The sequence below is a fragment of the Sphaeramia orbicularis genome, chromosome 18, assembly GCF_902148855.1.
Source record: "Sphaeramia orbicularis chromosome 18, fSphaOr1.1, whole genome shotgun sequence".
NCBI lineage: Eukaryota > Metazoa > Chordata > Actinopteri > Kurtiformes > Apogonidae > Sphaeramia > Sphaeramia orbicularis.
Window position 1 is genome coordinate 21,830,375 of NC_043974.1, and position 23,011 is coordinate 21,853,385.

The 23,011-nt window shown below is 37.3% G+C and overlaps 2 protein-coding genes across 5 annotated transcripts; both read right to left on the reverse strand.

Moving 5' to 3' along the window:
- Positions 1–495: 495 nt before the first annotated feature.
- On the reverse strand, positions 496–4,661 carry LOC115439031 (G-protein coupled receptor 4). 2 transcript variants are annotated; one of them, XM_030162929.1, is made up of 3 exons: positions 4,569–4,659; positions 3,667–4,479; positions 496–1,249 (listed from the first exon to the last, which is right to left on the reverse strand). In XM_030162929.1, the coding sequence occupies exons 2-3, from the start codon at positions 4,305–4,307 to the stop codon at positions 826–828; spliced, it is 1,065 nt and encodes a 354-aa protein (XP_030018789.1). In that variant the 5' UTR covers positions 4,308–4,479; positions 4,569–4,659; the 3' UTR covers positions 496–825. The 2 variants fall into 2 exon arrangements, with proteins under 2 accessions (XP_030018789.1, XP_030018788.1); XM_030162928.1 differs by having other exon boundaries at positions 3,667–4,661.
- A 5,139-nt stretch (positions 4,662–9,800) lies between these two features.
- Positions 9,801–19,833, reverse strand: LOC115438232 (UDP-glucuronosyltransferase 2B31). Of its 3 annotated transcripts, none has more exons than XM_075353531.1 (2): positions 19,817–19,833; positions 9,801–11,610 (listed from the first exon to the last, which is right to left on the reverse strand). In XM_075353531.1, exon 2 carries the CDS (start codon positions 11,605–11,607, stop codon positions 10,021–10,023), a length of 1,587 nt encoding a protein of 528 aa, XP_075209646.1. In that variant the 5' UTR covers positions 11,608–11,610; positions 19,817–19,833; the 3' UTR covers positions 9,801–10,020. The 3 variants fall into 3 exon arrangements, with proteins under 3 accessions (XP_075209646.1, XP_075209645.1, XP_075209647.1); XM_075353530.1 differs by lacking the exon at positions 19,817–19,833 and adding an exon at positions 19,618–19,801; XM_075353532.1 differs by lacking the exon at positions 19,817–19,833 and adding an exon at positions 15,624–15,661.
- Positions 19,834–23,011: the final 3,178 nt, after the last annotated feature.

A 23,011-nucleotide genomic window follows, 5' to 3' on the forward strand; every position in this document is an offset into this window, starting at 1 on the left:
ACAATTTTGATTATTTTAATTTTTTTTTTTTTTTTTTTATAGAATGTCCTTTGCAGCGGACAGGTTTTTTTTTATTCTAAGTAAAGGTGTGAAACCCTTGTCCCCAACACACAACTAAAACCCATGGAGTTGGATCAATGACAGTGGATGGAGACACTTGTTTTTACATTCAGTTAGCAATATCTTTGCTGAAAAAGTGACTTTTTCTTCATTTTTCTCTGTTTTGATATATTTAACTTTGAATTCACTCTGAGTTTTCATGAACATCTACATGATCTGGGAATTAAATATAGAAAAATATATGATTTACACCAAAAAAATGCAAAATACAGAGAATAATGTCCTCCTGAGACCCAAGAAAGAACATGTTATGACTTTTTTTTTTTTTTTACATTAAATAATTGTCATGATTGGAAAAGTATAATGCAACAGTTTTTCCAGATACAATTTTTCTTATTTTAATTAAATTTTTTTTTTTTTTATGGCATTTTTTTTTTTTTTTTTTTTTTCTAAAGGTGTGAAACCCTTGTCCCATACAGACGACAAAAATGCATTGCTGGGTCTCAGGAGGATATTGTAAAAAAAAAAAAAAAAAAAAAAAAGGGGTGATAAATTAGTTAAGAAAGGTAGAAATAGTAAAAAATTCATTTGGGAACTGCCACTAAAGGTGCACTGGGTCTTTCTGGGTTAAAATAACACTGAATTTGAGGAATTTGAGGTTCAGAGTTCATTTAAGTCATAAAATAGTGACACGTGCACTTCCTCTGGGTGGCACAATTGCTTTGATATAAAACAGCAGTGGTTTTATCTGTGGTTAAATCCAGTTTATATGGCTAGGAGATTATTATGTCCTGTTTCATTCTGCCTCTGTGTGACACGGTGGGCTCTGGGGCTGAGTGTCATTGTTTTGTGGGTGTTGTGGCCTCTTCCTAAACAAGGCAGTGACCTCTGCAGCTCTAGTCGGGCGTCCGGGCACAGGAAGATGTAGAAGAGAGGATCCAGCAGAGTGTTGAGGCTGGTCAGACCGTAGCACAGACGGTAGACCAGGAAAATGGAACGCTCCAATCCGCACGGCTTATCCGTCAGAAGCAAAGACACAAACCTGTATCCACCGACCAGATGGTACGGCCCAAACACAGCAATGAAGTTTATGGTGATGACAACCAGGATGCCAACAATTTTATGGCGTTCATGGTCAGAGAGCGAAGGAGATCGTCTGAGTGTCACCCCGATGTGGGCGGACGTGTAACTGAGGGAGGAAGCAGAGATACAGATGAAAACTTTTGTTTCCTATGGGAAGCGTGTACGACTTTTACATTCACTGTTCTTACTTTTATGTCGATTAATCATTCATTCCGCACATAACATCAACGCGCCTTGTTGAGCCACATAATGTAATAAATTCCCATTATGTAAAAAAAGTTCCAAATGTGATAAGAATGTCACGTCATCTTGTAATAAAGCTGCATTATGTAATAAACTGACGCATTTTGTAATAAACTACCTCAATGCATTATGTAGTAAATTTTTTCGCATTCTGCAGTAAGTTATTACAATTTGAGAAATTTATTACAAAATGCACTTGACACATTTTTATTTTCATCGTTAAACTGTGTGGTTAAAGTTCTGATTACATTACCTGTAGCTCCTGCGACTAATTTCCTCTAAATTGCTCTGAAATTATATTCATTTGGATTGTTATTACATAATGAACCATGTTATTACATTTTTTTAAAATAAAAATGTGTCAAGTGCATTTTGTAATAAATTCCTCAAATTGTAATAACTTACTACATAATGTGAAAAAATTTACTACATAATGCATTGAGGTAGTTTATTACAAAATGCGTCAGCTTATTACATAATGCGGCTTTATTACAAGATGACGTGACATTCTTATTACATTTTGAACTTTTATTACATTATGGGAATTTATTACATAATGCGGCTCTATGCACCTGCAGTTTTAACCCTTTATAGGGCATAACAAGACTATTACTTTTAGGGATGGGAATCGAGAACCGGTTCTTTTTGAGAACTGGTTCCCAGTAGTTCAATTCCTTGGAATCGTTTGCCTGCCTGCTTAACGATTCTGCTTATTTCCACCTTCATTGTGCATGCGTGATGACGTCACATACGCTGCATTGCTTTGGTCAGAGCGTAGCCAACATGGCGTCGAGGCAGAAACGGTCCAAAGAGACGACACCAGGGACACCTGTAACATTTGTAAAGCTTCCATGTCTTCAAAAGGGTGGAATCCCTCCAATATGCGTAAACATTTGTCCACACAGCATGTGATTCATTTACAGGAATGTCATGTATTTGATACTCTACTTAACGGCAGTTTGTGATTCTAGCGGCAGAGTGAACACCAGACCGTCATCTGGGCCCGGTTTCCAGTGCGGGCAACAAACATTGTATTAGTAAAGTGTCTTAAGTTTCACTTTCACTGTACCCCCACCACCACCACCACCACCCCTGAATTGGGCCTGGCATCATCTGTTATTATTATTTGTGCATGCTGTATATGTTATATTTTCTGTGCAGAGATGGAAATATAAAAGACAGTTCATGCAAACACACCTGTTCGTACTCTTTTATTCCCTCACCCAATGAGAATTAACAAGGAATCGGATCGATAAGCAAAATCAATAATGGAATCGGAATCATTAAATTCTTATCGATTCCCATCCCTAATTACTTTTGTGCCATTTTTAAACTTTTTTTATTGTCATGTAGAAAATCAAGGTCAATGAAGTTACCATATTTGATTCCTTACCCATAAATGGCAAAAAAAACCCAACCAAACAAAATAATCCAAGAAGTATATATAAAAAAAAAAACAGGAAAAACACATGTAAGGTGACAGAAACATGTACTTTAGAACACTAGACCAATATAAGTGCTGATCCAGACCCCTGTCCGCATCCACATTCTCCCTTTGAACATCATTCCTTACATTAGTACCATTACTTCATGGTACCTAACAAAGCAGGTCCACTCACTGTTCATGCAGAGGTGGACCTTACAGACCCTGGAGACCACATTGGACCTGAGACTGTTGCCTCACTGTCCTCACTGGAACTGTTGCTGTCACTGTCTTTTAATGTGTAAATGACCAAAAATAGTTAAGCTTCTGTCAATGCCGTTATTTAAAACCCTTTACTGAGCTCTCGCTTTTGACCCCTGTACTTACTAGATAGTCAATTTTGTTTTCCTTCCCTCTTCTGTCTGCACCTGAATATACCCAACTTGCACAAAAAAAACCAATCACACACATATACACACACATGCACACAAACACACCTGTAAATAGCCCTCTGTTTGCACCTGTCTTTGTTTTGCCCAATGTCCATGTCTTATGAACTTTTTTACTTTTTTTTTTGGTCTGTTTGTTTTTTTTTTCATTACCCCTGTCACAATACATGTCTAGCACTAAATAAATAAAAGTAAAAAAAAAAAAAAAAAGCCACTTTCCCGATAAAGGGGTTAAGTGTCGATTGTATCTTTTTTTCCTTTTTAACATGTCACTTAGATGTAGGGCAAAAGTGTTTCCTGTGTTGTGTATTGACAGGCAGCGTCACTTGACCACAGAATGTTGAGACACTATTACACAATTCTGAATGTAAACTAAGATACAGGATGTTCACTTGTGTTTTAACTCACCCCAGTATGCTACATGGCAGCAGGAAGCCTAGGGCCACTGTGGTGATCTTGAAGTGAGCATATCTGGGGCTGACGGGGTACTGTTCCAGACACAGAAGTCTGTCGGAGTCAAACACAGACGGCAGCAGCCCGCACAGACAGAACAGGAATGTGAGAGTCCACACGGCTGAGCCCATCACTGCTGCCACCCTGACGGTCCGCACCCGGCGGCTGCTCAGCGGGTACACAATGGCCAGGCAGCGGTCCAGTGCGATCAGGCAGAGGAACATGACGCTGGCGTAGACGTTTACATAAAACACATATCCGACCAGCTCACAGGTTAACTGTCCGTAGGGCCAGCGATGCCCACCTTGAAGGTAAAGGATCCACAGAGGCAGAGTGAGCAGCTGGAGGAGGTCAGACAGCAGCAGGTTGAGGATGTAAACCAGCTGACAGCCTCCAGTGCCTGAGCGGCCCAGGTGGTACAGTCCCCAGAGGGACAGCAGGTTACTGGGGAGACCCAAAGAGAAGATGACGCCATAGATACAGGTCAGCCCCAAAGTGTCTGTGTTCAGAGGGAGGTTACAGCTGTCATTGGACATGTCTCTGTCAGTCAAACAGCTGACATTGGAGACAGCGCTCAGACACTGATTAAGGCTCATAGGATGATGAACTGATTAGAATGACCCATTCAGAAGCAAAACAAAAAGCACAAAACATTTTGTCCATGTTATATTTCTAAATGCATTCTCCAGTGGGTAGTGTCCAGTTCAGCTTTTGCGCAGTCAGTCAACTGATCTTCAAATCATCCAGGATCCATCAGAGGAAGCAAACCTGCAGAGTAGAGGCCAAGAGTATACTCAGGTGCTTCAGTATCAGCCGGTGCATGAGGAATTAAACTAGTAATGTCAAACTCCACTTACATGTCAGTGCTGTGAGAGAGACACGAGGCAGTGCTGCCCACTGTGCAGCTAGATGACCTGCACTGGACAAATGTTGGGAACACGGTGTCTCGACCAAGCCTTGTCTATTCTATGATCGTTTCCTCCACAGGAAACCCACTTCTTCAGCTTTAAAGGCAACATCCTGAGGCAGGAGAACGCCTTTCTGACCCAGAACAAAAACATACTCCCTCTCTCTGGATCCCGCTCTCTCACTCTAGTAGTGGGCAGGATGATTGAAGTGGACGGGGGGAGGACCTGATGTAGGGTGTCCACTAATGCCCTGTAAGTTGTTGGTCATGCGCCAATGACAATATACACTCCTCGGTTATGCTCTCTCTAAACCAGTGTTTTTCAACTTTGGGGTCAGGACCCCACATGGGGTCACCTGGAATTCAAATGGGGTTGCCTGAAATTTATAGTAATTGATAAAAACAAACAAAAAAAAAAACCTTACTAAAAAAATATGTGGTGAGTTGACAGAGACAATCCCAATATGTAACAGACATGACAAACTGTGAAGCTGAAACTGAAGCACTGTGGTACTGTTTGTCTTTCAAATGTTCATTGCGGTCGGTTTCAGATGCTGCAGCTCTTTCATAATTCATAGTTTGAGTTCTTGTTTGTTCAGTATTAATTGTCAGCCTTGTAAATCCAAGCTGGACTGACTGTACATATCCTAACCAGAGTCGATTTCTCATAGACTGCAAGGGAAGCCCGGCTTCCCCTAAAATTACGAAAATTAAATGGTCAAATATGTACGGTTGTGTTGACATTTCATTGACTACAAATGTGTTAGAACACGTTCATCTCACAGACGAGTTCGTTCAGAATCAGCTCTATCACAAATCAACGGACTTGATGTTGTTCACTGTCTAATACATTCCCTTTCTCATACAATCTATGCTCAGTGCATTTGCCCGTAGACGCTCAGTGGAACAGTTTTTTTTCATTGCCTCAAAACTGGACGGTAATTGGATAAATGCCACGATGTTGTCCCGCCCCCAGACGCCCGGTGTCTTTGGGGGTGAATGGAGCTGTGAGCGGAGCTCGGCCGGGCTGGACGCCAGGCTTCCACGTGCTGATTGGGGGATCAGTCGAAAGGCTGAATCGCATTTGATTGACAGCTATTTTGAGATCTACTCCTTCACAGACACAGTTCAGTTTCATACCGTCGCACATTCTGCTGTGAAATCAAGAGAGAAACCACTACGAAATTACTTGTTCATTTCTTGCACTGTAAATAAAACACACTCATTGTACTTCCTTGTTTCAATTTAACATAATTTCAATGTTTTTTTGTTTACTTGGTACGAAAGGGTCACTGACAATTTTCTTAAAATGGAACGGAGGGCCAAATTTATGTTTAAATAACGTGACTTTTTTTTAAATGTAAGCCGACAATGAGCTTCCCCTGTCTGAAAGACGAGCAGCCGCCACTGATCCTGACCAAGGAAAATAAAATTCTCCCTTTGTGCAGTAATCTACACCTGGCTTTTCTGCCTCCATCCATAATAATATACATTATATAGACTAAATGTCATCTGAAATTAACATTTATTTGCAGCATAGTATAACAAACTATTACATGATCAAAAACAAATTAATTTTAGCAAAAAAAAAAAAAGTCTTGGTTTGGAATGGCTGGGATTGCAAGAAATTTGTGATGTTAAAATGGGGTCAAGAGCCAAAAACGGTTGGAAACTACTGCTGTAAACACTCTTTTTAACACATCTGACTACATGTCTGCATAGTAAATTATGCAGTTTGACTCTCAGTAAAAAAGTTCTTGCAAACTTCTAAAATGTGTGTTTTTGTTATGTGAATCGGACAACCATTTGGGGTCAAACCCCGGTTGGTTTACACTTGATCAGATGTTGACATACTGTATTAGTTTAGTTGAGGCTAAGGCAGGATTAAAATGAAACACGCTGCATGTGAAGATAAGGTTGTGGGTTCTAACACGAATCAGTACAGAGGCCTCCAAAGTGAAAAAGGTGTGTGTGCGCATGTCTGATTGAAAAGATAGAGGTGATTAAAAAACAAGATTTCAAACCACAGATGGAGTGAGGTGAAAAACAAAACTGTAGAGCAAAGCACATTTCTTCTTGCAGTCAAAGCAAGCAAAGTTGTTTGCAAAGAAGTCAAACAGAAAATCTTTTCCTCAAACTGAGTGTGAGTCAGTACAACACAACAGTTTATAGACGCTGACTGTGTGTAATTTACCCAGAGTGAACTTCGCTCAGGCACCATGGGAGAAAAAATATCATTCACAATTGAAATTGTTTTGGGGAAGAATGGGTATGTTGAGACAATGGGTGTTAGGCAGTATTTTTACCACACAGTTTCAAAGGGAGTGGGCTCTAATCGCACACTTTGTTTCCTTTAAAAAGTTACAGATCTGTGATTGATTGAATAATCCTAGATACATGCACAAATAACTTTTCCACTTCCCCCCTCCCTTTAAAATGTACTTTAAACCATGATTCCTTGAGGACATTACTTCCACTCTGCATAATGTTCTCTGTGCTCTTATATAAACCACACTGGGCTTATCAGTTGTACCCTATAGCGCAAGTTGGCTGCAGTAAAAAGAAGCGTCTACAAGTACGCTGCTGTTGCATATGAGATGATTCTACTGGTTTTTATTGGAAATGCAAACAGGAGATTGCACAAATGTCATCCATTCTGCTATTCCTTCCCTCAAACTTTCATGAAAAACAGGCAGGACGTTGTAAAACAAAGCTCTCACTCGCCTACTTGAAACCAGCGCTACATCTGGGGCCCTCTGTGGGTTATTACAGCCCACAATGCAACCGATTGTCTGTGTCACGTAACCTTTTGCTCTTATCTTTCCACTTAATCACTTCCATAAACAAAAATTTTCCTCCAAAATTTTTCAAGTCGAGATAAAATTCCAAAAAGGTCAGTAAGGGCCCCAGTAAGACGTAATCCACTCAGATATTTCGGTCCTGTCTGTAATATTTTTAACAGCAGTTTTTTCTTCTTGGTGATAAGGTTTTCTGCTTGACTTCCAAATTTAGCACCAGCAAAAAAAAAAAAAAAAAAAAAAAAAAAAAAAAAAAGAAGTGCACCCTGAACTGACATGCTTTTGCAGCTACAATCTACTTAAAGGTACATATTTGAAATAATCATTATATTACATGGAGGCTGAAATGTAAAATACAACTACAGCTGTGGAAATTTTTGCAGTAATCTTTACTCTGGTTTCAACTTTTCTATTTTCTTCAGCAAATAGTCCTAAAAGCATGTCTTGAAGCCCAGAGAAAGTCCCCAAAGAGGGCTGTGAAAAAAAAAAAAAAAAAAAAAAAAAAAAAGGCTGCATCCAAACAGAAGAAGAAGTATCATGGCATTTTAGGAAATAATTCTGAATCAAGATGACACTGAGACTGAAACATTAAACAATTATATCACTGCAGTGAAAAACAGAGCTACTGCTGTGGAAACTGACAGGGAATAGTGAAATGCATCTAATTAAACATAATTAGGTGTGTCTATTAAACTGGGCACATTTTGGTATTTGGCACTTTTCCAGCTTTTTAGATCTAATAATAAAAGAGAAATTTAGACATATTTCCCCCCAGGATGTACCTAATGATGACCTCAGATAAATGCCAAAAAAATTATACTCTTGCTCTAAGCCATCCCAAAATTAATGAATTTTTAATAAAATATTGGGGCCAAAAATAGGACCAAAATTAGGACATGAAAAGCCACCTAGGTGTCAGTGCATGGCTGTAAATGGTCTTATATACTGCTATAATGAAAGACACTGTGTTAAATTTAATGATCCTAGTGGTTTTTCTAACCCAGACATGCAGGTTTTTCATAAATCTCAGTCTCATTCCAGGTTTTGTGTGTAACCCATCGTGTCCACTTGGGTTACATGCAGAACCTGCCCAGTTAAATGCATATAAATCGCAAATGATTTTGCAACAGCAGATATTTTTGTGAAACACTCTGCCTTGCATAATTAGTTCAATTCCCAAAATGTACCTGTGAGAGAATAAAGAGATATTAAAAAAACAATAGTAGCACGTAATTCTCGTGTTCTTTTGACCGTGTTACATACGGATTTTTGTATTTATCTCAGTAAATATTTATTTTTAAAACAGACGTAAAGTGCTTCCAAACTTGCTTCATAACATTAGTCTACATCTGATTTGAATTTTTACTCCCATGTTTTGTTTTTAGGGACTAGTTTCATAGACGCACCCAAATATGCTAATTCACAACTTTTGGCATTTTGCTTAGTTAGTTGTTGCAACCACAGACAAATTTTGGACCATGAAAGAAGAGTGTTTTTTTTTTGTGTGTGTGTGTGTGCATGTGTTTTACCATTGTTTCTCTACTGACCTCCTTTTTCTTCTATTTTAACCATCAGACATCCACCACTCATTTTACTTTTATGCACGTGCAAAGGAGCGAAGTCTGTTTTCAGCTCATTCAGCAATAACATTTTCATGGTGCATGAGGTGGAATCAGCATAGAATAATCTACTTGAAATTTGCTAAAAAGCTCAGTTAAATGATATTTCTTGCTGGTATGTGTTGCTTTAGTGTTATATTTTAATTCAAATCATATTCATCCAAAGTAGTTTAAACATTGTTTTTGTAGTTTTGTATACATTACTCCATTACCTGTAATTCAGCTCCTTATACTGTGAAGAAAGTAGTTTGCAACGCTATGGTTTCAAAGTACAACTGTGACATTCATAAGTAGGTTTGAAAAGAGCAAACTTTAAAAAAATAATAACAACGAACAAGCAAATTTTTAGAAACACACTGATTAAGAGCTTTATTTTCTGATACAGGTTATAATGTGAACAAGACTAACTACTGATTAACCCATAAAGATCCAGACATCCACCATCAAACAAAATCGTCTAATGATCTGAAATGTTTAATACCTGTTGAGCCACTAATCCTATTAATTCATGTAAATAACTGGGGTTAAATACAGTTTGTCATCTTTTCATGGTCATCAGATATGACCCATTTGGATGTTCGGAGTGAACGTGGAGACACCGTGATCTTCTACAACATTAATTCACCAGTAAAACCCATGGAGTTTGACAAATGACAGTTGATGTAGATTCTTAATTTGTGTTCAGTTATTGATATATTTGCTGAAAAAAGTCACTTTTGCTTCAGTTTTCTCTGTTTCTGATATAATAACCATCAATTTTAATTTGAGCTTTTATGAACATCTACATGACCAATAAATTAAACATAGGAAAATAGAGTTTCACTGAAAAAATGTAAATTACAGAGGATAATATTATAATAGATGGTGATAAGTGACTTAAGAAAGTTGAAAAAGAGAGTAAGAAATCATTTGGGAACTGCCATAAATGTTGCGCTGGGTCTTTATGGGTTAAAGTGTTCTCAAAAGGGACTATTTGTAAAAATGTTTACTCTGCTTTTGTTTTTCTTCTTGATTTTCTGCAGCAAATATTTCTACAAGCAAATCTTGAAACCCAGACAAAGACCCAAATGAGGGCCATGAAAAAAGCAGCTACATCCAGGCTGAAGTAGGAGTACCATGGCAGGCTAAATCCTACAGAGCGTAGATGGGCTGCTCCTTTGTGTCTGATGACGTACTCGATCCAAAAGATGGCTGTGTCCATCGCAGACATGGGGCGGTCACGGTGCAGTCTGGAGAGGCGCTTTATATTTTCTTGGTATGATGGTGTTTCCAGGATGTCCTTTAGAGCCTCTATGAAATTTTCTTTAGTGAGTGACCCGGCCTCCAATACCCGAGCTGCTCCCCGCACTTTGAGGCGCAGTAAGTTGTCAAACTGGTCAAAGAGGAGGGGCAGGCCCAGAACAGGAACCCCGTGGTAGATGGCCTCATACATCCCATTGGTGCCTCCGTGGGCCACGAAGGCACGAGTCTTGGGGTGTCCCAGGATGTCATTTTGTGGCAGCCACTTCACTAATAAGGTGTTGTTCCCCAGAGATCGTGGCTTTTCACCTATAAACTTCCAGATCACCTTCTGAGGGAGCTCAGCAAAACCAGCAGCGATGGCTTCTGTCACCTCGCGAGGCAAGGCTGACACCAGGGTCCCCAGAGACATGACCACCACCCCATGTTCTCCAGAGCTCTGCATGAAGGCCTCCAGCTCAGCAGTGAGTGGGCTGGAAGGTTTAGACTGGAACCCACCGATGTAGGCTACGTTGGGCATGGTTGGACGAGGAAACTCAAAGACAAAATCAGCCCTCACTAACCAGATATCAGCCTCATACTGCAGAGACTGAAGAGTGGTTCCAGGAGGGAAGTGGCGCTGGAGCAGATCCGAGTAGGGAGGGTTAATATAGAAGCGCTGCTCAACAAAACTGTAAATATAATGTAGCACATTTTTTATCCTTTCCAGAAAATCCATCTGATCGTGAAGTTCACTTCCGGACACAGGGACATAGGAGGCAGGAGAAGGAGCCATAGTCAAATGGCACTCCCCACTGTTGATCCAGCGCACGTTGAAAACCATAGGCAACTTGAGGTAACTCCCCAGAAGGATGCCTATAGGCAGACCAGGGTCCGTCAACATTAAGTCAAACTTGGCATCTTGCATCATCTGCATAAAAACGGGGTCATCGAACATTGTTGCAGCTGCTCTGGCCAGGATGTCATGGCCTTTAATCAACATAGATGTGATCAAGCGTTGCTGGCAGAAGGAACGCACAAAAGTTGGCAACTTGCGACACTCAATAACATTTAGTAGCATTTTATTGTAAAAGTCTTTGTCGGACTCATCCTCCAGCATGCGTACGTTAATAGTAGTAAAAATTGAGGAGTTACTCGGAATGTACCAGCTTTCGGCAGAGCGCAGAACTGTGATGTCGTGGCCTCTGGAATGCAGTTCTCGGAGGATCAGCTCCATGTTTATCCAGTGGCTGCCATCGACTGGCACTACCAGAATCTTACTGCTGTTGCAAAAAGTGGAACTGAGCAACAGGAAGCACAGCGCTGTCAGGAATAGTGAAACGGTCTTCGACATGTCCTGGAAGAAGATGAGCAATAGTTAGATAGACTTAGACAAACTGTACTGATCCACAAGGGAAATTACTTGGTCACAATAGCTCAGTTGCATATAAAAACAGTCTTAAAAAAACACTAGCAAATAAGGAAAGTAAGTGTGAAGAGACAAAAGCAATAAATAATATAAATAGAATACACTAATAAACCAGAAATGTAATCTGTATGCTAATTGACATCAAAAGCACAATATACAACACATGTTCGTCCAGATAAATTTATATAAATATAACCACTTTTTTCTGTTGCGACCACAAATCATAACCGACCTTGAAGAAAAAGCACTTTACCTGACTTTGTTTTAATACACCCATGATGAATAATGAGATAATGAACAGCCTGTACTATGTATGAGGTAAATGTTTATGCCATAACTTATTTTTCATATATTTCTAATTCACTGAGATACTTGAAAGATTGGTTTTCACTTTGACATTAAGCAGTTTTTTGTAAATTCTTGTCAAAAAACCTAAATCCTAATGATTCTATTTAAAGATTTAAAGCAGTGAGAGGACAAAACATCCAAGAGGGTGAATATTTTTGATGATTTAGGTGAACGGTTGTGAACTTTCTCCAGCTTCTCCCCTGGATTCTAAGACTTGTCCTAACAAGTCCTACAAAAGAGACCACCTACACTTTTCTATCTTTTTTTTTTTTTTTTTTTTTTATAAGTGACACATGGCAAAAAAAACAACAACCCTGCAACAAAAGCTTTTTACTGCTATTCACCTATGATAAGCTTATCAGCTCTAGGTTGTTAAAGTGATATTGCTTCACACATGAGGACAGACATTTAAACTCATGGTCACTGTGATGTAGACTGTGTTATGGTGACAATGCAGAGTGAATGAAGTAAAAGTTTTAAGTATATGAGTTTGATATGTCGATGCATTCTGTAGCTGACTACATATGTAATTAGCAGAGTACTTTTTCTATAGATTTCTGTCCTTTGCTGGTCAGTGTCAGTGCTGTACAGTTAGTGCTAACATCTGTCTAATTCAGTGGTTCTCAGTCTTTTTCTCTCGAGCCCCCCTTAGGTGAACAACCCCCCCTAACATTAGTCGCTTTTCCATTGACCCTCAAATTGCGCAAATATAACTTGCGCATAAAAATTTACCTAATGGAAAAACGACAATTTTGCCAAAAGTCTCATTTTTCGATTAAAAGTTTTTGCGCTGGCAAGAGGTGGTTTTTGGACGTAACACAAATAATATATCACGCAAAAATGCAATGGAAAGACCTTTTTTCGCAATTAGAATCAGGTGAATTAAAAAACTGGATGTTGACGTATGTTACAACAAGCGAAGAAGAAGAAGAAACATGTCACGGTATGTGTGGACACACCAGGAAACCCAATCATTTTGTAATTTAGTATGAGATAGAGGGGTAATATATAATAATAATGAATATATCTGTAAATCAACACCATATTTACATTCGTCGCCGTGTTTATGGAATGACTTCTCGTGTCATCTTGCGATAATAAATAATTGCATTTGTGATTTAAAGGAAAAACCGACATTACGCACTTTTGTTTTTCCAACATTTAGTAAATATTGGTGAAGTTTTGTGCAGATGTCCAATGGAAAAGTGATTATTGTAGCAGTGGTGAAACTATAACTTTTGACAGAAACTGCTTTTCCTTGAATAATTTGTTATTCAAAGTAAGAATAACTTAAATTTTTGCTTGAACAACACAAATAAACTTAACCAGACTGCTCCCGAGACAATATTTTTCCATTTATTTTTCCAATTATGCAATTATCTTACAACTATGATAATAAAGTTACTTTTTTTTAGAACAACAAACAAATTTTGGTAACATAGATAAACATTTGAACAATATCAGTGGCTGCAATGAGCTTGTTTCCGTTGTAAATCTCTGAACGTTAAAGCTGCGGGAGACTTTCGTGACCAATTTTTCATCAAATCTGTAAAACCTCAGTCATATCCTCAGTATCACGAATCTGTAAGTCTTTTTGTGATTACTCACCTGAATCTCTTGCATTACAGTAAACAATTTCTTAGTGCCATCCACCGTAAACAAACCACGTGTTTACAAACAGAGCTGGGAGGTAACTCAGGCATCTTCAAAATTTTGTCGCGATGTGCATTGTTGGAAGCAAAGGCTCGCATTGCCGCTGTCAGGCAGCGGCACGAACCATATGATATTGTATGGATGAAACAAACAAGACACGGAAACGGCTGAAATGCGGAAACGGCTGGAGGAATATGCATAGAGGGGAAGGGAGCTCCTGCCATTTCCATGTTATTTGTAGCAGCTGCCGGTGCCAGACAGCAGCATGAACCGGCGTTTCCTACAATGCACGTCACAACAAAATTCCGAACATGCCCAAGTTACCTCCCAGCTCTGTTTGTAAACATACGGTTTGTTTATGGTGGATGGCACTTCAAAATTGTTCACCGTAATGCAAGAGATTCAGGTGAGTAATCACAGAAAGACTTACAGATTCGTGATACTTAGGCTATGACCGAGGTTTGACAGATTTGATGAAAAATTGGTCACGAAAGTCTCCCGCACCTTTAATGTGCAAACTGTACAAACTGTGCAAAAACATAAACATATCACTTTTTTTTTTCCAATCCAATCCTTGTCCATTCTCCAAACCTAAACTCTTTATCTACACTGCAACAAATTACTGTAAAAAAACAGCAAATTTTGTACAGTATCATGCTGTTATTTGTAAATACAGTATAATGCTGTAAATAATGAGGTCTTTAAGGTGCAAATTTAAAACCGTAAGCTACTGCAAAATTTGACAGTAATATACAGTATTTTCTTCAGTTCCTCCACTGCTGTCCGCCCAGAACTGCTCTGAACAAAGTCATCTGGCATCAAGTCCCACCAGCTCATTTAGAGAAGATTCAACCCAACGAATGTTAACTATAGACTGGCTGCATCAAAGGTAAGTGGTTCTTTTTTGAAGCAGAAGGATAAAATAAAAAGAGAAAATAACAGAGGATGACTATTTTCACCTGGACTTAACCCCATACAGCACCGGAGCAGAGGTCACCTGATGCTTCTACCAACACTGCAGAACTCCATCCTGCTCCAGTTGTTCATTTATCAGGTAATTGTGATTTTATCAACGTAACTGTGGCATTTTGGATTCATTAAACAGTAAATTGCTTCCATGAAGTGCGTTCACACCGGACGCAACTTGCTCAGTATAACACGTGAAAATACTGCTTCATATTTCGGGGTGCTAACCGTATGTAGCAAACATGCAGCTAATTTAAGTTGAAGCATACTTGCTAGCTGCGAAGTGGACACTGTTAAACTAAACAGCGTGTCAATTTACATGGTTATATATAATAATGTTATCTCTTGTTTGAGCTTTTTCTAGCAATGTTCAGGATTTTATATTTTAAAATGTAACTTGAAATGTTAAAATCCTAGCTTTTCGCTGTGTTATATCGTAAATATTACATTAAATACATTTTACTGTAATATATTGTTTGTTGGAATATGGTAGTTACTGTAAAATGCAGCCACTGTGGCTAACAGTATTTTACTGTAAAAGGTACATTATGTACAGCCCAGTACTGTAATACTTTTTACAGTAAGAAACTGTAGTTGTAGATTACAGTAGAGATACTATAGAATAACAGTAGCATGCTGGCAACTCTAGCTGCCAGTGTTTTACTGTTATTTAACGGTAAAATTTGTTACAGTGTAGCCTTGTGACAGTTGTACGTCCAGGGTGTGCCTACGCTAAAACATTACTTCCACCTGCTACATGTTCTAACCTGAAGAACCCCACCCCCGCCAAGCCTTCGCGTCCCTCCTAGGGGGCTCGTGCCACAGTTTGAGAAACACTGATCCAATTGATTAATGTCTTGAGCTGAATTGTTCAATAGCTTTTCCATCATCAGATTAGCATTAGCATTAGTATAAGGTAGTTGTTTTATGTCTGTAGTTAAATCATTGTGTTAAAAGTGAATTAAATGTCTCACCTCAGTCTGGTTGAATGAAAATCCAGAGGTTTAGCTCAGTCCCTGTGTCCTGAGTGAGGCAGGGTAGTAAATGAGACTTGTGTTTTCTGACAAACAGGCTGTTCCAACCAGATCAAAGTCCAATTTGTGGATCGTATGTGACACACAGGTCTAAGTGAGGTAATATAGAGGGGAGGTCAATACGAAGACTGTGTTTGGTCAGGATTGTAAGCGCAATACATTTGTAGTGGCTGAATTTTAAAATAAGGAAAAATGTATTGTTTGATTGTTGTATTAAGTTAGTGTTAAAGGTGTAAAAGGCACTTGAGGGGTAGGATTAAATAAGTTTATACTTCTTCCTACTCCTTTTCGACCATGTAAAATTCAGACTTGCACGTATTTGAAGATAGATTCTGTTCGTTTAAATGTTATTTTGTTTTGTCTTAATTTGCTTTGTTTTGTTTCATTTTGTTTCTTTGCATGTTCGAAATAAATAAACATATTATTATTATTATTATTTAGAATTAAAACATTGAATTTTTTTTTTTTTTGGAATTTCTTTTTTTTTTTTGTAACTTATATTTTATTAATTTTAAAAGAACAACAACAAAATGAAAACACAACAACATGAACATGTCTGGGTAGCACAGTCTTACCAATTATTTTGCTTAGATAATGTCCATTTTTTCCACTTTTTGTTCATTTGTGGTTCTTGTAGTCTCAATCTGTGTGTTAGTTTTTCCATTAGAAATATGTCCTCAATCGTAGTTTTTCATTGATCCTTTGATGGCACGTTCATCTTCCCCCATTTCCTTGTTATACATTTTTTTTGCAGCTCAAAGCATTGAATATTAACCCTTTCATGCATGAATTATGAGACCCTTAATCAAGATTTTTTTCCTGAGTGTTTTTATTCCTCTTCAGGCATGAAAAAAACATGCCTAAAGAAAATTTTCTTATGAACCTATTTTTCATGGAGCTGCAAAAATGTCCACTCAGCTGGACACCATACATTTAATTTTGAAGCAAAGAAACATGTATTTATTGACATTTTGTGTGAAAACTATGAAATAAAAACATTTTTAATGCTTATTGTAGGTAATTCATTTATCAGACAGGGATAGTGGTTTGTTTACCTGCTTTACAAGTTTGTCTGATAAATGAATTATCTACAATAATTATATGTGGAAGACAGTATGAACCTTTACCAGACATTTTTAATTCTACTAATTTGAAGTTTTCTCACATTTTAACATGCTAATACCAGTCATTACTCACTTCATGAAGATAATCTGACAAAAAACCAACAACTTTTGTTTAAAAAACTGTTAATTACAGACTTATAACAATAACACGCACTTTATTTACACTTAAACATGTTGCTGCAGATCAGGTTTATCAAGAACAGCAAAGTTACAGTAATGGTATAAATGGCAGTGTATGGGATGGTGCATAAGTGTCCACTGTGTCGGCTGATACGAAACTAAAACAACAAAATCCATGAATATATGAGAACAAGTGTAGAACAGCTGTCCACTGTAGTGCACAGCAAAAACTGGAGAGTTGAAATTTCAGGGTTAAACATTTGAGAGTCAATTTTCACTCTCAAAATGTAGTTTTAACTCACTGTGAGTTAAATGTCACTCAGAGTTGGGGTTAATGAAAAGAGTTAGTCAAGCCTGTGGAAATTAACTCAGGTGAAATGTTATTTTGCGTCTCTCCAGTGTTAACTGCCTGGCCCCTGCATTTCAAACCAGGTGAACTTGTACAATTTCTATCAGACTGTCACTGTCAGAGAGAAAAAAGAGGAAAAATTAATTTTCTAAAAAAAATGCATCAGCTTTCTTTGAATCATCCTGTTCACATTGAATTTTAAGTCATTTTTAATGGATTCACTTTTTTATGATTAAAATTAACACTACTTTCAGAGTGAAAATTAAGAAAAATGAGTGTTGTTTTTGTTACTTTCATGGTGTTAATTTAACTCTGTTTGAGTTAAAGGAGAAACTCTGACAGTGTAAATAATAAATCCATATGGGTTAATTTAACCCAGGTCAGTGAGCTCATGAAGGGCGGCTGTGGCTCAGTTGGTCCAATGACCAAAGGGTCGGTGGTTCGAATCCTTACTCCGACTATCCACATGTCGAAGTCGCCTGCTGGAGTGTGTGTGTGTGTGTGTGTGTGTGTGTGCGAGAGAGAAAGGATAAAGCACTTTGGGCACCATGAAAGTGTAGAAAATGCACTATATAAGTTCAGTCCATTTACCATTTTTGAACTCTTGTGAGTGTTGGTAGTTAAATCAGTCAGTGTTAAGTTAACTCAGGTTTCTGAGTTAAAAAGGCAACTCTGGCATAGTGTTAAATAATTAACTCCAATGAAAATGTTAATTTAACTCTGTAAAGTGAGGACCTATATAAATTCTGAAAAAGAGTTAACATCAACTCTGTGGGAGTTGATTCAACTCTCCAATTTTTGCTGTGTGACCACTATACATTAGTGATGTGACGTTCATGAACGAATTGAATCTTTGGAACGGTTCTTTGAAATGAAAGATGGGAACCAAGTCTTTGTAAAGAGCCGTTCTTCTTTTTTTTTTTTTTTTGATTAATAACAGTGATTAATCGTAATGTGGTTCAACAAAACTCATAATAAACACAGTAGAATATCAAAGGGCGCTTCATATACTTTATGAAGTTACCCTTGGCAAAGCAAATTTGTTCAGCACCAAAAGGAACCAGACTACCATTCTACTGTTAGAACGCTGGACAAGACAAGTAGGGAAAAAAAAAAAAAAAGTAGCGTGAGATACTCCCTGGTAAAATGTCCAAATAAAAGAGGATACACAAGCAAAGGTGTTAGAAAAATGGGCAATGATGACTGGGAGTACAGTTGGTGTCGGCTGCTGCCTTATCAGTACAGACAGCTGCCTGTCAGCCAGCTGAGCCCAATTAGAAAATAAAAGAAAAAGAAAAAAAAAAAGAGAAAAAAAAAGAAAGAAAAAAGGAAAAAAGAAGAGAAAAATAAAAAAAGAAGAGAAAAAAAAGAGAAGAAAAAAAGGGAAAAAAACCAAAAACAAACAGTGATTAATCACTGTTGTGTTTTGTGCAATTTTTTCCGTATGTTTAGACACATTTATTGTTATTGTTTTGAGGAGAATAAAATGTTATTTCATAAGAAAATGTTTTATTTTCTTCTTCATTTTTAGGCTACAGACTAGTCCACATAATGTACCGTGATGTTTTTGGTCCAATTCCAGCATTTGCCTAATGTCACCTCTCATGTCATGGATTTAGCCCACACATTTTAACTAACTATTCTTTTTTACGGTAAGATAATATTTACTGCCGCACCAATTAAACGCCTTTAAAATGTAATGTCAATCATCACATGTAGCCTATTTAGTCATTGAAACATTGGTGTTGCAAAATAATGCAAAAAACATAACAGAGCCAATCTTTTGAACGGCTCTTTTCAGTGAACGGCTCCTGATTGAACGGCTCCCTTCAAAGAGCCAAAAGTCCCATCACTGCTATGCATGAAAGGGTTAATTGCAATCAAGTCCAGTTTATTTCTGTTAATTTATAGATCATTATTTTTGCACAAACGGGAGTTTCATGTGCTTCCTTTACAATCTTACTCCTTCTTTGCAGGTGAAAATGTCAGAACTGCAGTTTTTTGGCAAGGAAAACTGAGGCACTACTGGGATAAAATCCAAAGTGGGACGCACTCAAAGAGCGTGAGACAGGAGTGGCAGGGAAAGAGGGAAGAAGGAAGTAGCAAGGTCACACAGCGGAGGGAAAATAAAGTGAGCATTGGTGATTACAATAACAGCACGAATGGTGGTGTAACAGTCATATCAGTGAAGTGCAGCCTTCCCTCCTCTCCTCTGCCTCTGTGGAGTTATGTAAACGTCAACAGGGAATACCACACACATGCAGACGTGTAGCTTATGGCTCCTGAGTCTAAAACTTATGTTATTATAAGTTATTATGTCCTGATATCTGTAGAGACGTACCTGTAAAAGATGTTGATGTCCAGTGAATGACTTTGAAAGTGAAAGCAGTAGGTTTCCCTTTTGTTTCACGTTATGACAAATGCCATCTCAGTTTTATTTTTAACTGCACCAGCCAGTAATAATGAAAAGAACACTTTAAATAGCTAAATTAGGAGTTCTTTGCTGAAAAAAATCAGATATGAGAAACAACATGTCTTACCCCTGCTCACAGCCTTTGCTTGGAATGCTTGTAAAGTCACATGATCAGTCACATGTGCTCAGAGCAGGAGTAGCCAATCAGAATCAAGGATTTCCTCATATCTGTTAAAGCCCCTATATTTGTTACTGGTATTCAGCAAAAGTTATTTAATTTTTTGTAAAATCTTTAATATTCGCTGTAGCCATTTAAATAAACAGTTAAATACGGGGGGGGGGGGGGGGGGGGGGGGGGAGATTCACTGTGGAAAACTAAAAAGAGGTTGTGTGGTCATTTAATTTTAGTAATTTGACTAAAAACTGTCCATTCTCATGTGATATTTAGATGTACAAATTACACTGACCAAAAATATAAATGCACCACTTTGTTTTTGCTCCCATTTTTCATGAGCTGAACTCAAAGATCTAAAACTTTTTCTGTGTACACACAAGGTTTATTTCTCTCAAATATTTCTCACAAATCTGTCTAAATTTGTGTTAGTGAACACTTCTTCTTTGCTGAGATAATCCATCCACCTCACAGGTGTGGCATATCAAGATGCTGATTAGACGGCATGATTTTTGCACAGGTGTGCCTTAGGGTGGCCACAGTAAAAGGCTACTCCAAAATGTGCACTTTTATCACACAGCACAATACCACAGATGTCACAAGTTTTGACTGTGCGAGGAAAATGGTGGTCACACCAAATACTGACTGGTTTTCTGACCCCCCTGGACCACCCAATACAGTAAAAGTGCACATTTTAGAGTGGCCTTTTATTGTGGCCAGCCTAAGTCACACCTGTGCAATAATCCTTCTGTCTAATCAGCATCTTGATATGCCACACCTGTGAGGTGGATGGATTATCTCAGCAAAGGACAAAGGAGAAGTGCTCACTAACACAGATTTAGACAAATTTATGAACAATATTTGAGAGAAATAGGCCTTTTGTGTACATAGAAAAAGTTTTAGATCTTTGAGTTCAGCTCATGAAAAATGGGAGCAAAACCAAAAGTGGTGCGTTTATATTTTTGTTCAGTGTAACTATTATTCAAAAATATAGAGCTCAGGATTTGACTGAAGAAAATACTTGTTTAAAAGACTAGGATTAATATTGGTAGTTGAGGTAAGGACATGATTTACCTGAATTAAATTAAATATGTATTCTCTTCTGTTGTATATTTAGCAATGATTACACTGAAAATTTTTTGTTTGTTTGTTTGTTTTCATGTGGAAAAATTGTGTTAATTGTAAATAGGGTTAGGCAAAATAAGTTGTAGCTTCAGCCTAAACCAGGTGTGTCAAACTCATTTTAGTTCAGGGGCCACGTTAGGCCAAATTGATCTTAAGTGACCCGGACCAGTAAAACAATAGCATAATAACCTGTAAAAAAGGACGATTCCAAATTTTTCCTCTTTTGTTTTAGTGCAATCAAAATTAGATTTTAAAAATATGTACATTTGCAAACTATCCAAACAAAAATGATGTGAATAACCTGAAAAAAAAAAAGAAATCTCTTCAGAAAAATAAGTGCAAGTTTAACAATATTACACCTCAACTTACAATTTATACATGTATATTACAGACTGGATCTATAAAGGCACAAAATATTTAATAACAGGAAGTATAATGTTAAAATTTCACTTTTAAAATTTTAGGTTTTTTGCATTTTATTGTTAAAGGATAGTTTGTAAATGGTAATATTTTCATCATTTAAAATTTGGAGTTGTCCTTACTTATTTATAGATGTAATGTAATATTATGTTTTTCACATTAAACTAAGAAAATTTGGAGTCATTATTTATAGGTTATTATTCTACTATTTTAGTTGAGATCACATAAGTCTGTATGTGGAACCTGAACAAAAACAACTTTGACATCCTTGATTGTTAATATCTTAAGTGTAATTTTTGCACTTTGCAAATTCATCCCGGGGGCCGGATTGAACGCTTTGGCGGGCCGGTTTTGGACCCCGAGCCACATGTTTGACACCTGTGGCCTAAACCCTTTCGGTCACATTGGACATGGAACAATGGATATGTTGGTTTTTTTGTTATTTAAAGTAACGACTGAATAAACTACTACTACTACTACTACGTATTTGTATTTCCCAAACAGTCCTCAAATAGGACATTGTTATTGTCTTCACTAAAATACATGCATACCATCTCATTATTCTTCCTTTAAATTAATATAGCATTTTAGAAAATACATGAAATATGCTTAACAGCTGTCATTCTTTAGATTAGGAGTAAAAAGAAGTGTCTAAGCAAAATACAAGGTTCTGTATTTACCAAGAATAGGCAAACTGTCTGGATAAAAACAATTCCATTTCAGGGCTGGACATTAGTTATTTATAACTTCCAGCCCACACTATTAGCAGGGAAAAGAACTCCTTCTCACAGTATTAACAGTCTGTGCTGTGCAAAGTGAAATGAATCTGAGGGTTTCTGTTGACTGACACATTTCAGAGTTTGACGATAGTGTGAAGATAAACATATGCGCGTGGCCAAGCGAAAGTCAACATCGGTGTCAATGTCTTTTTTTCTCTAAAATAATGTTTTTGATTACTCAGCATGAAAAACATGTAACTCTACTTTCTATAACTGTGTTTATTTAATTTGTAGCTGAATTACAACTGGATGTATAAGAAAACATATGAGAATACAGAGTAAATTAAGAACAGTAAAGGTTGTAAATGATTGTATACAGCATCAGTTCAGAATGTAAATTGCATATATATAACATATGGATTTATGCTGTTTCTTTTCTTTTTTATTGTGACGTTTTTTGTTTTTTTTTAATCTTATCTTGTGGACCTATTTCTGTGCCCTTAATAAAGCTTGAATGAATGAATGAATGTGTAAATAAATATGTTCAAATATTTGCCTGTGTCTAATCTTGTATTTCATAGTAATCAAATACTATAATGAATTTGAATCTTATTTATTATAAAAAACAGTAGAAAGATGTGTATTTAATTTAGTAATGAAACATACGTCGCCAAAGACTGATAATTTTGTCGGTATCTTAATAAAATCTTTTATTATTATTATTATTATTATTATTATTATTATTATTATTATTATTATTATTATTATTATTATTATTATTATTATCATCATTTTATTTTCTCCACCAGGAGGTATTGTGATTGCTTTGGTTTGTGTGTTTGTTTGTTTGCTTGTTTGTTTGTTAGCAACTTTACAAGAAAACTAT

Excerpts from the sequence above, each read along its gene's own strand:
- LOC115438232 (XM_075353531.1), bottom strand. The coding sequence starts at position 11,607 with ATGTCGAAGACCGTTTCACTATTCCTGACAGCGCTGTGCTTCCTGTTG.
- LOC115439031 (XM_030162928.1), bottom strand. The coding sequence starts at position 4,307 with ATGAGCCTTAATCAGTGTCTGAGCGCTGTCTCCAATGTCAGCTGTTTG. Across the intron at positions 1,250-3,666 it reads CTGCCATGTAGCATACTGGG|TTACACGTCCGCCCACATCG; the intron begins GTGAGTTAAAAC and ends TTCCTCCCTCAG.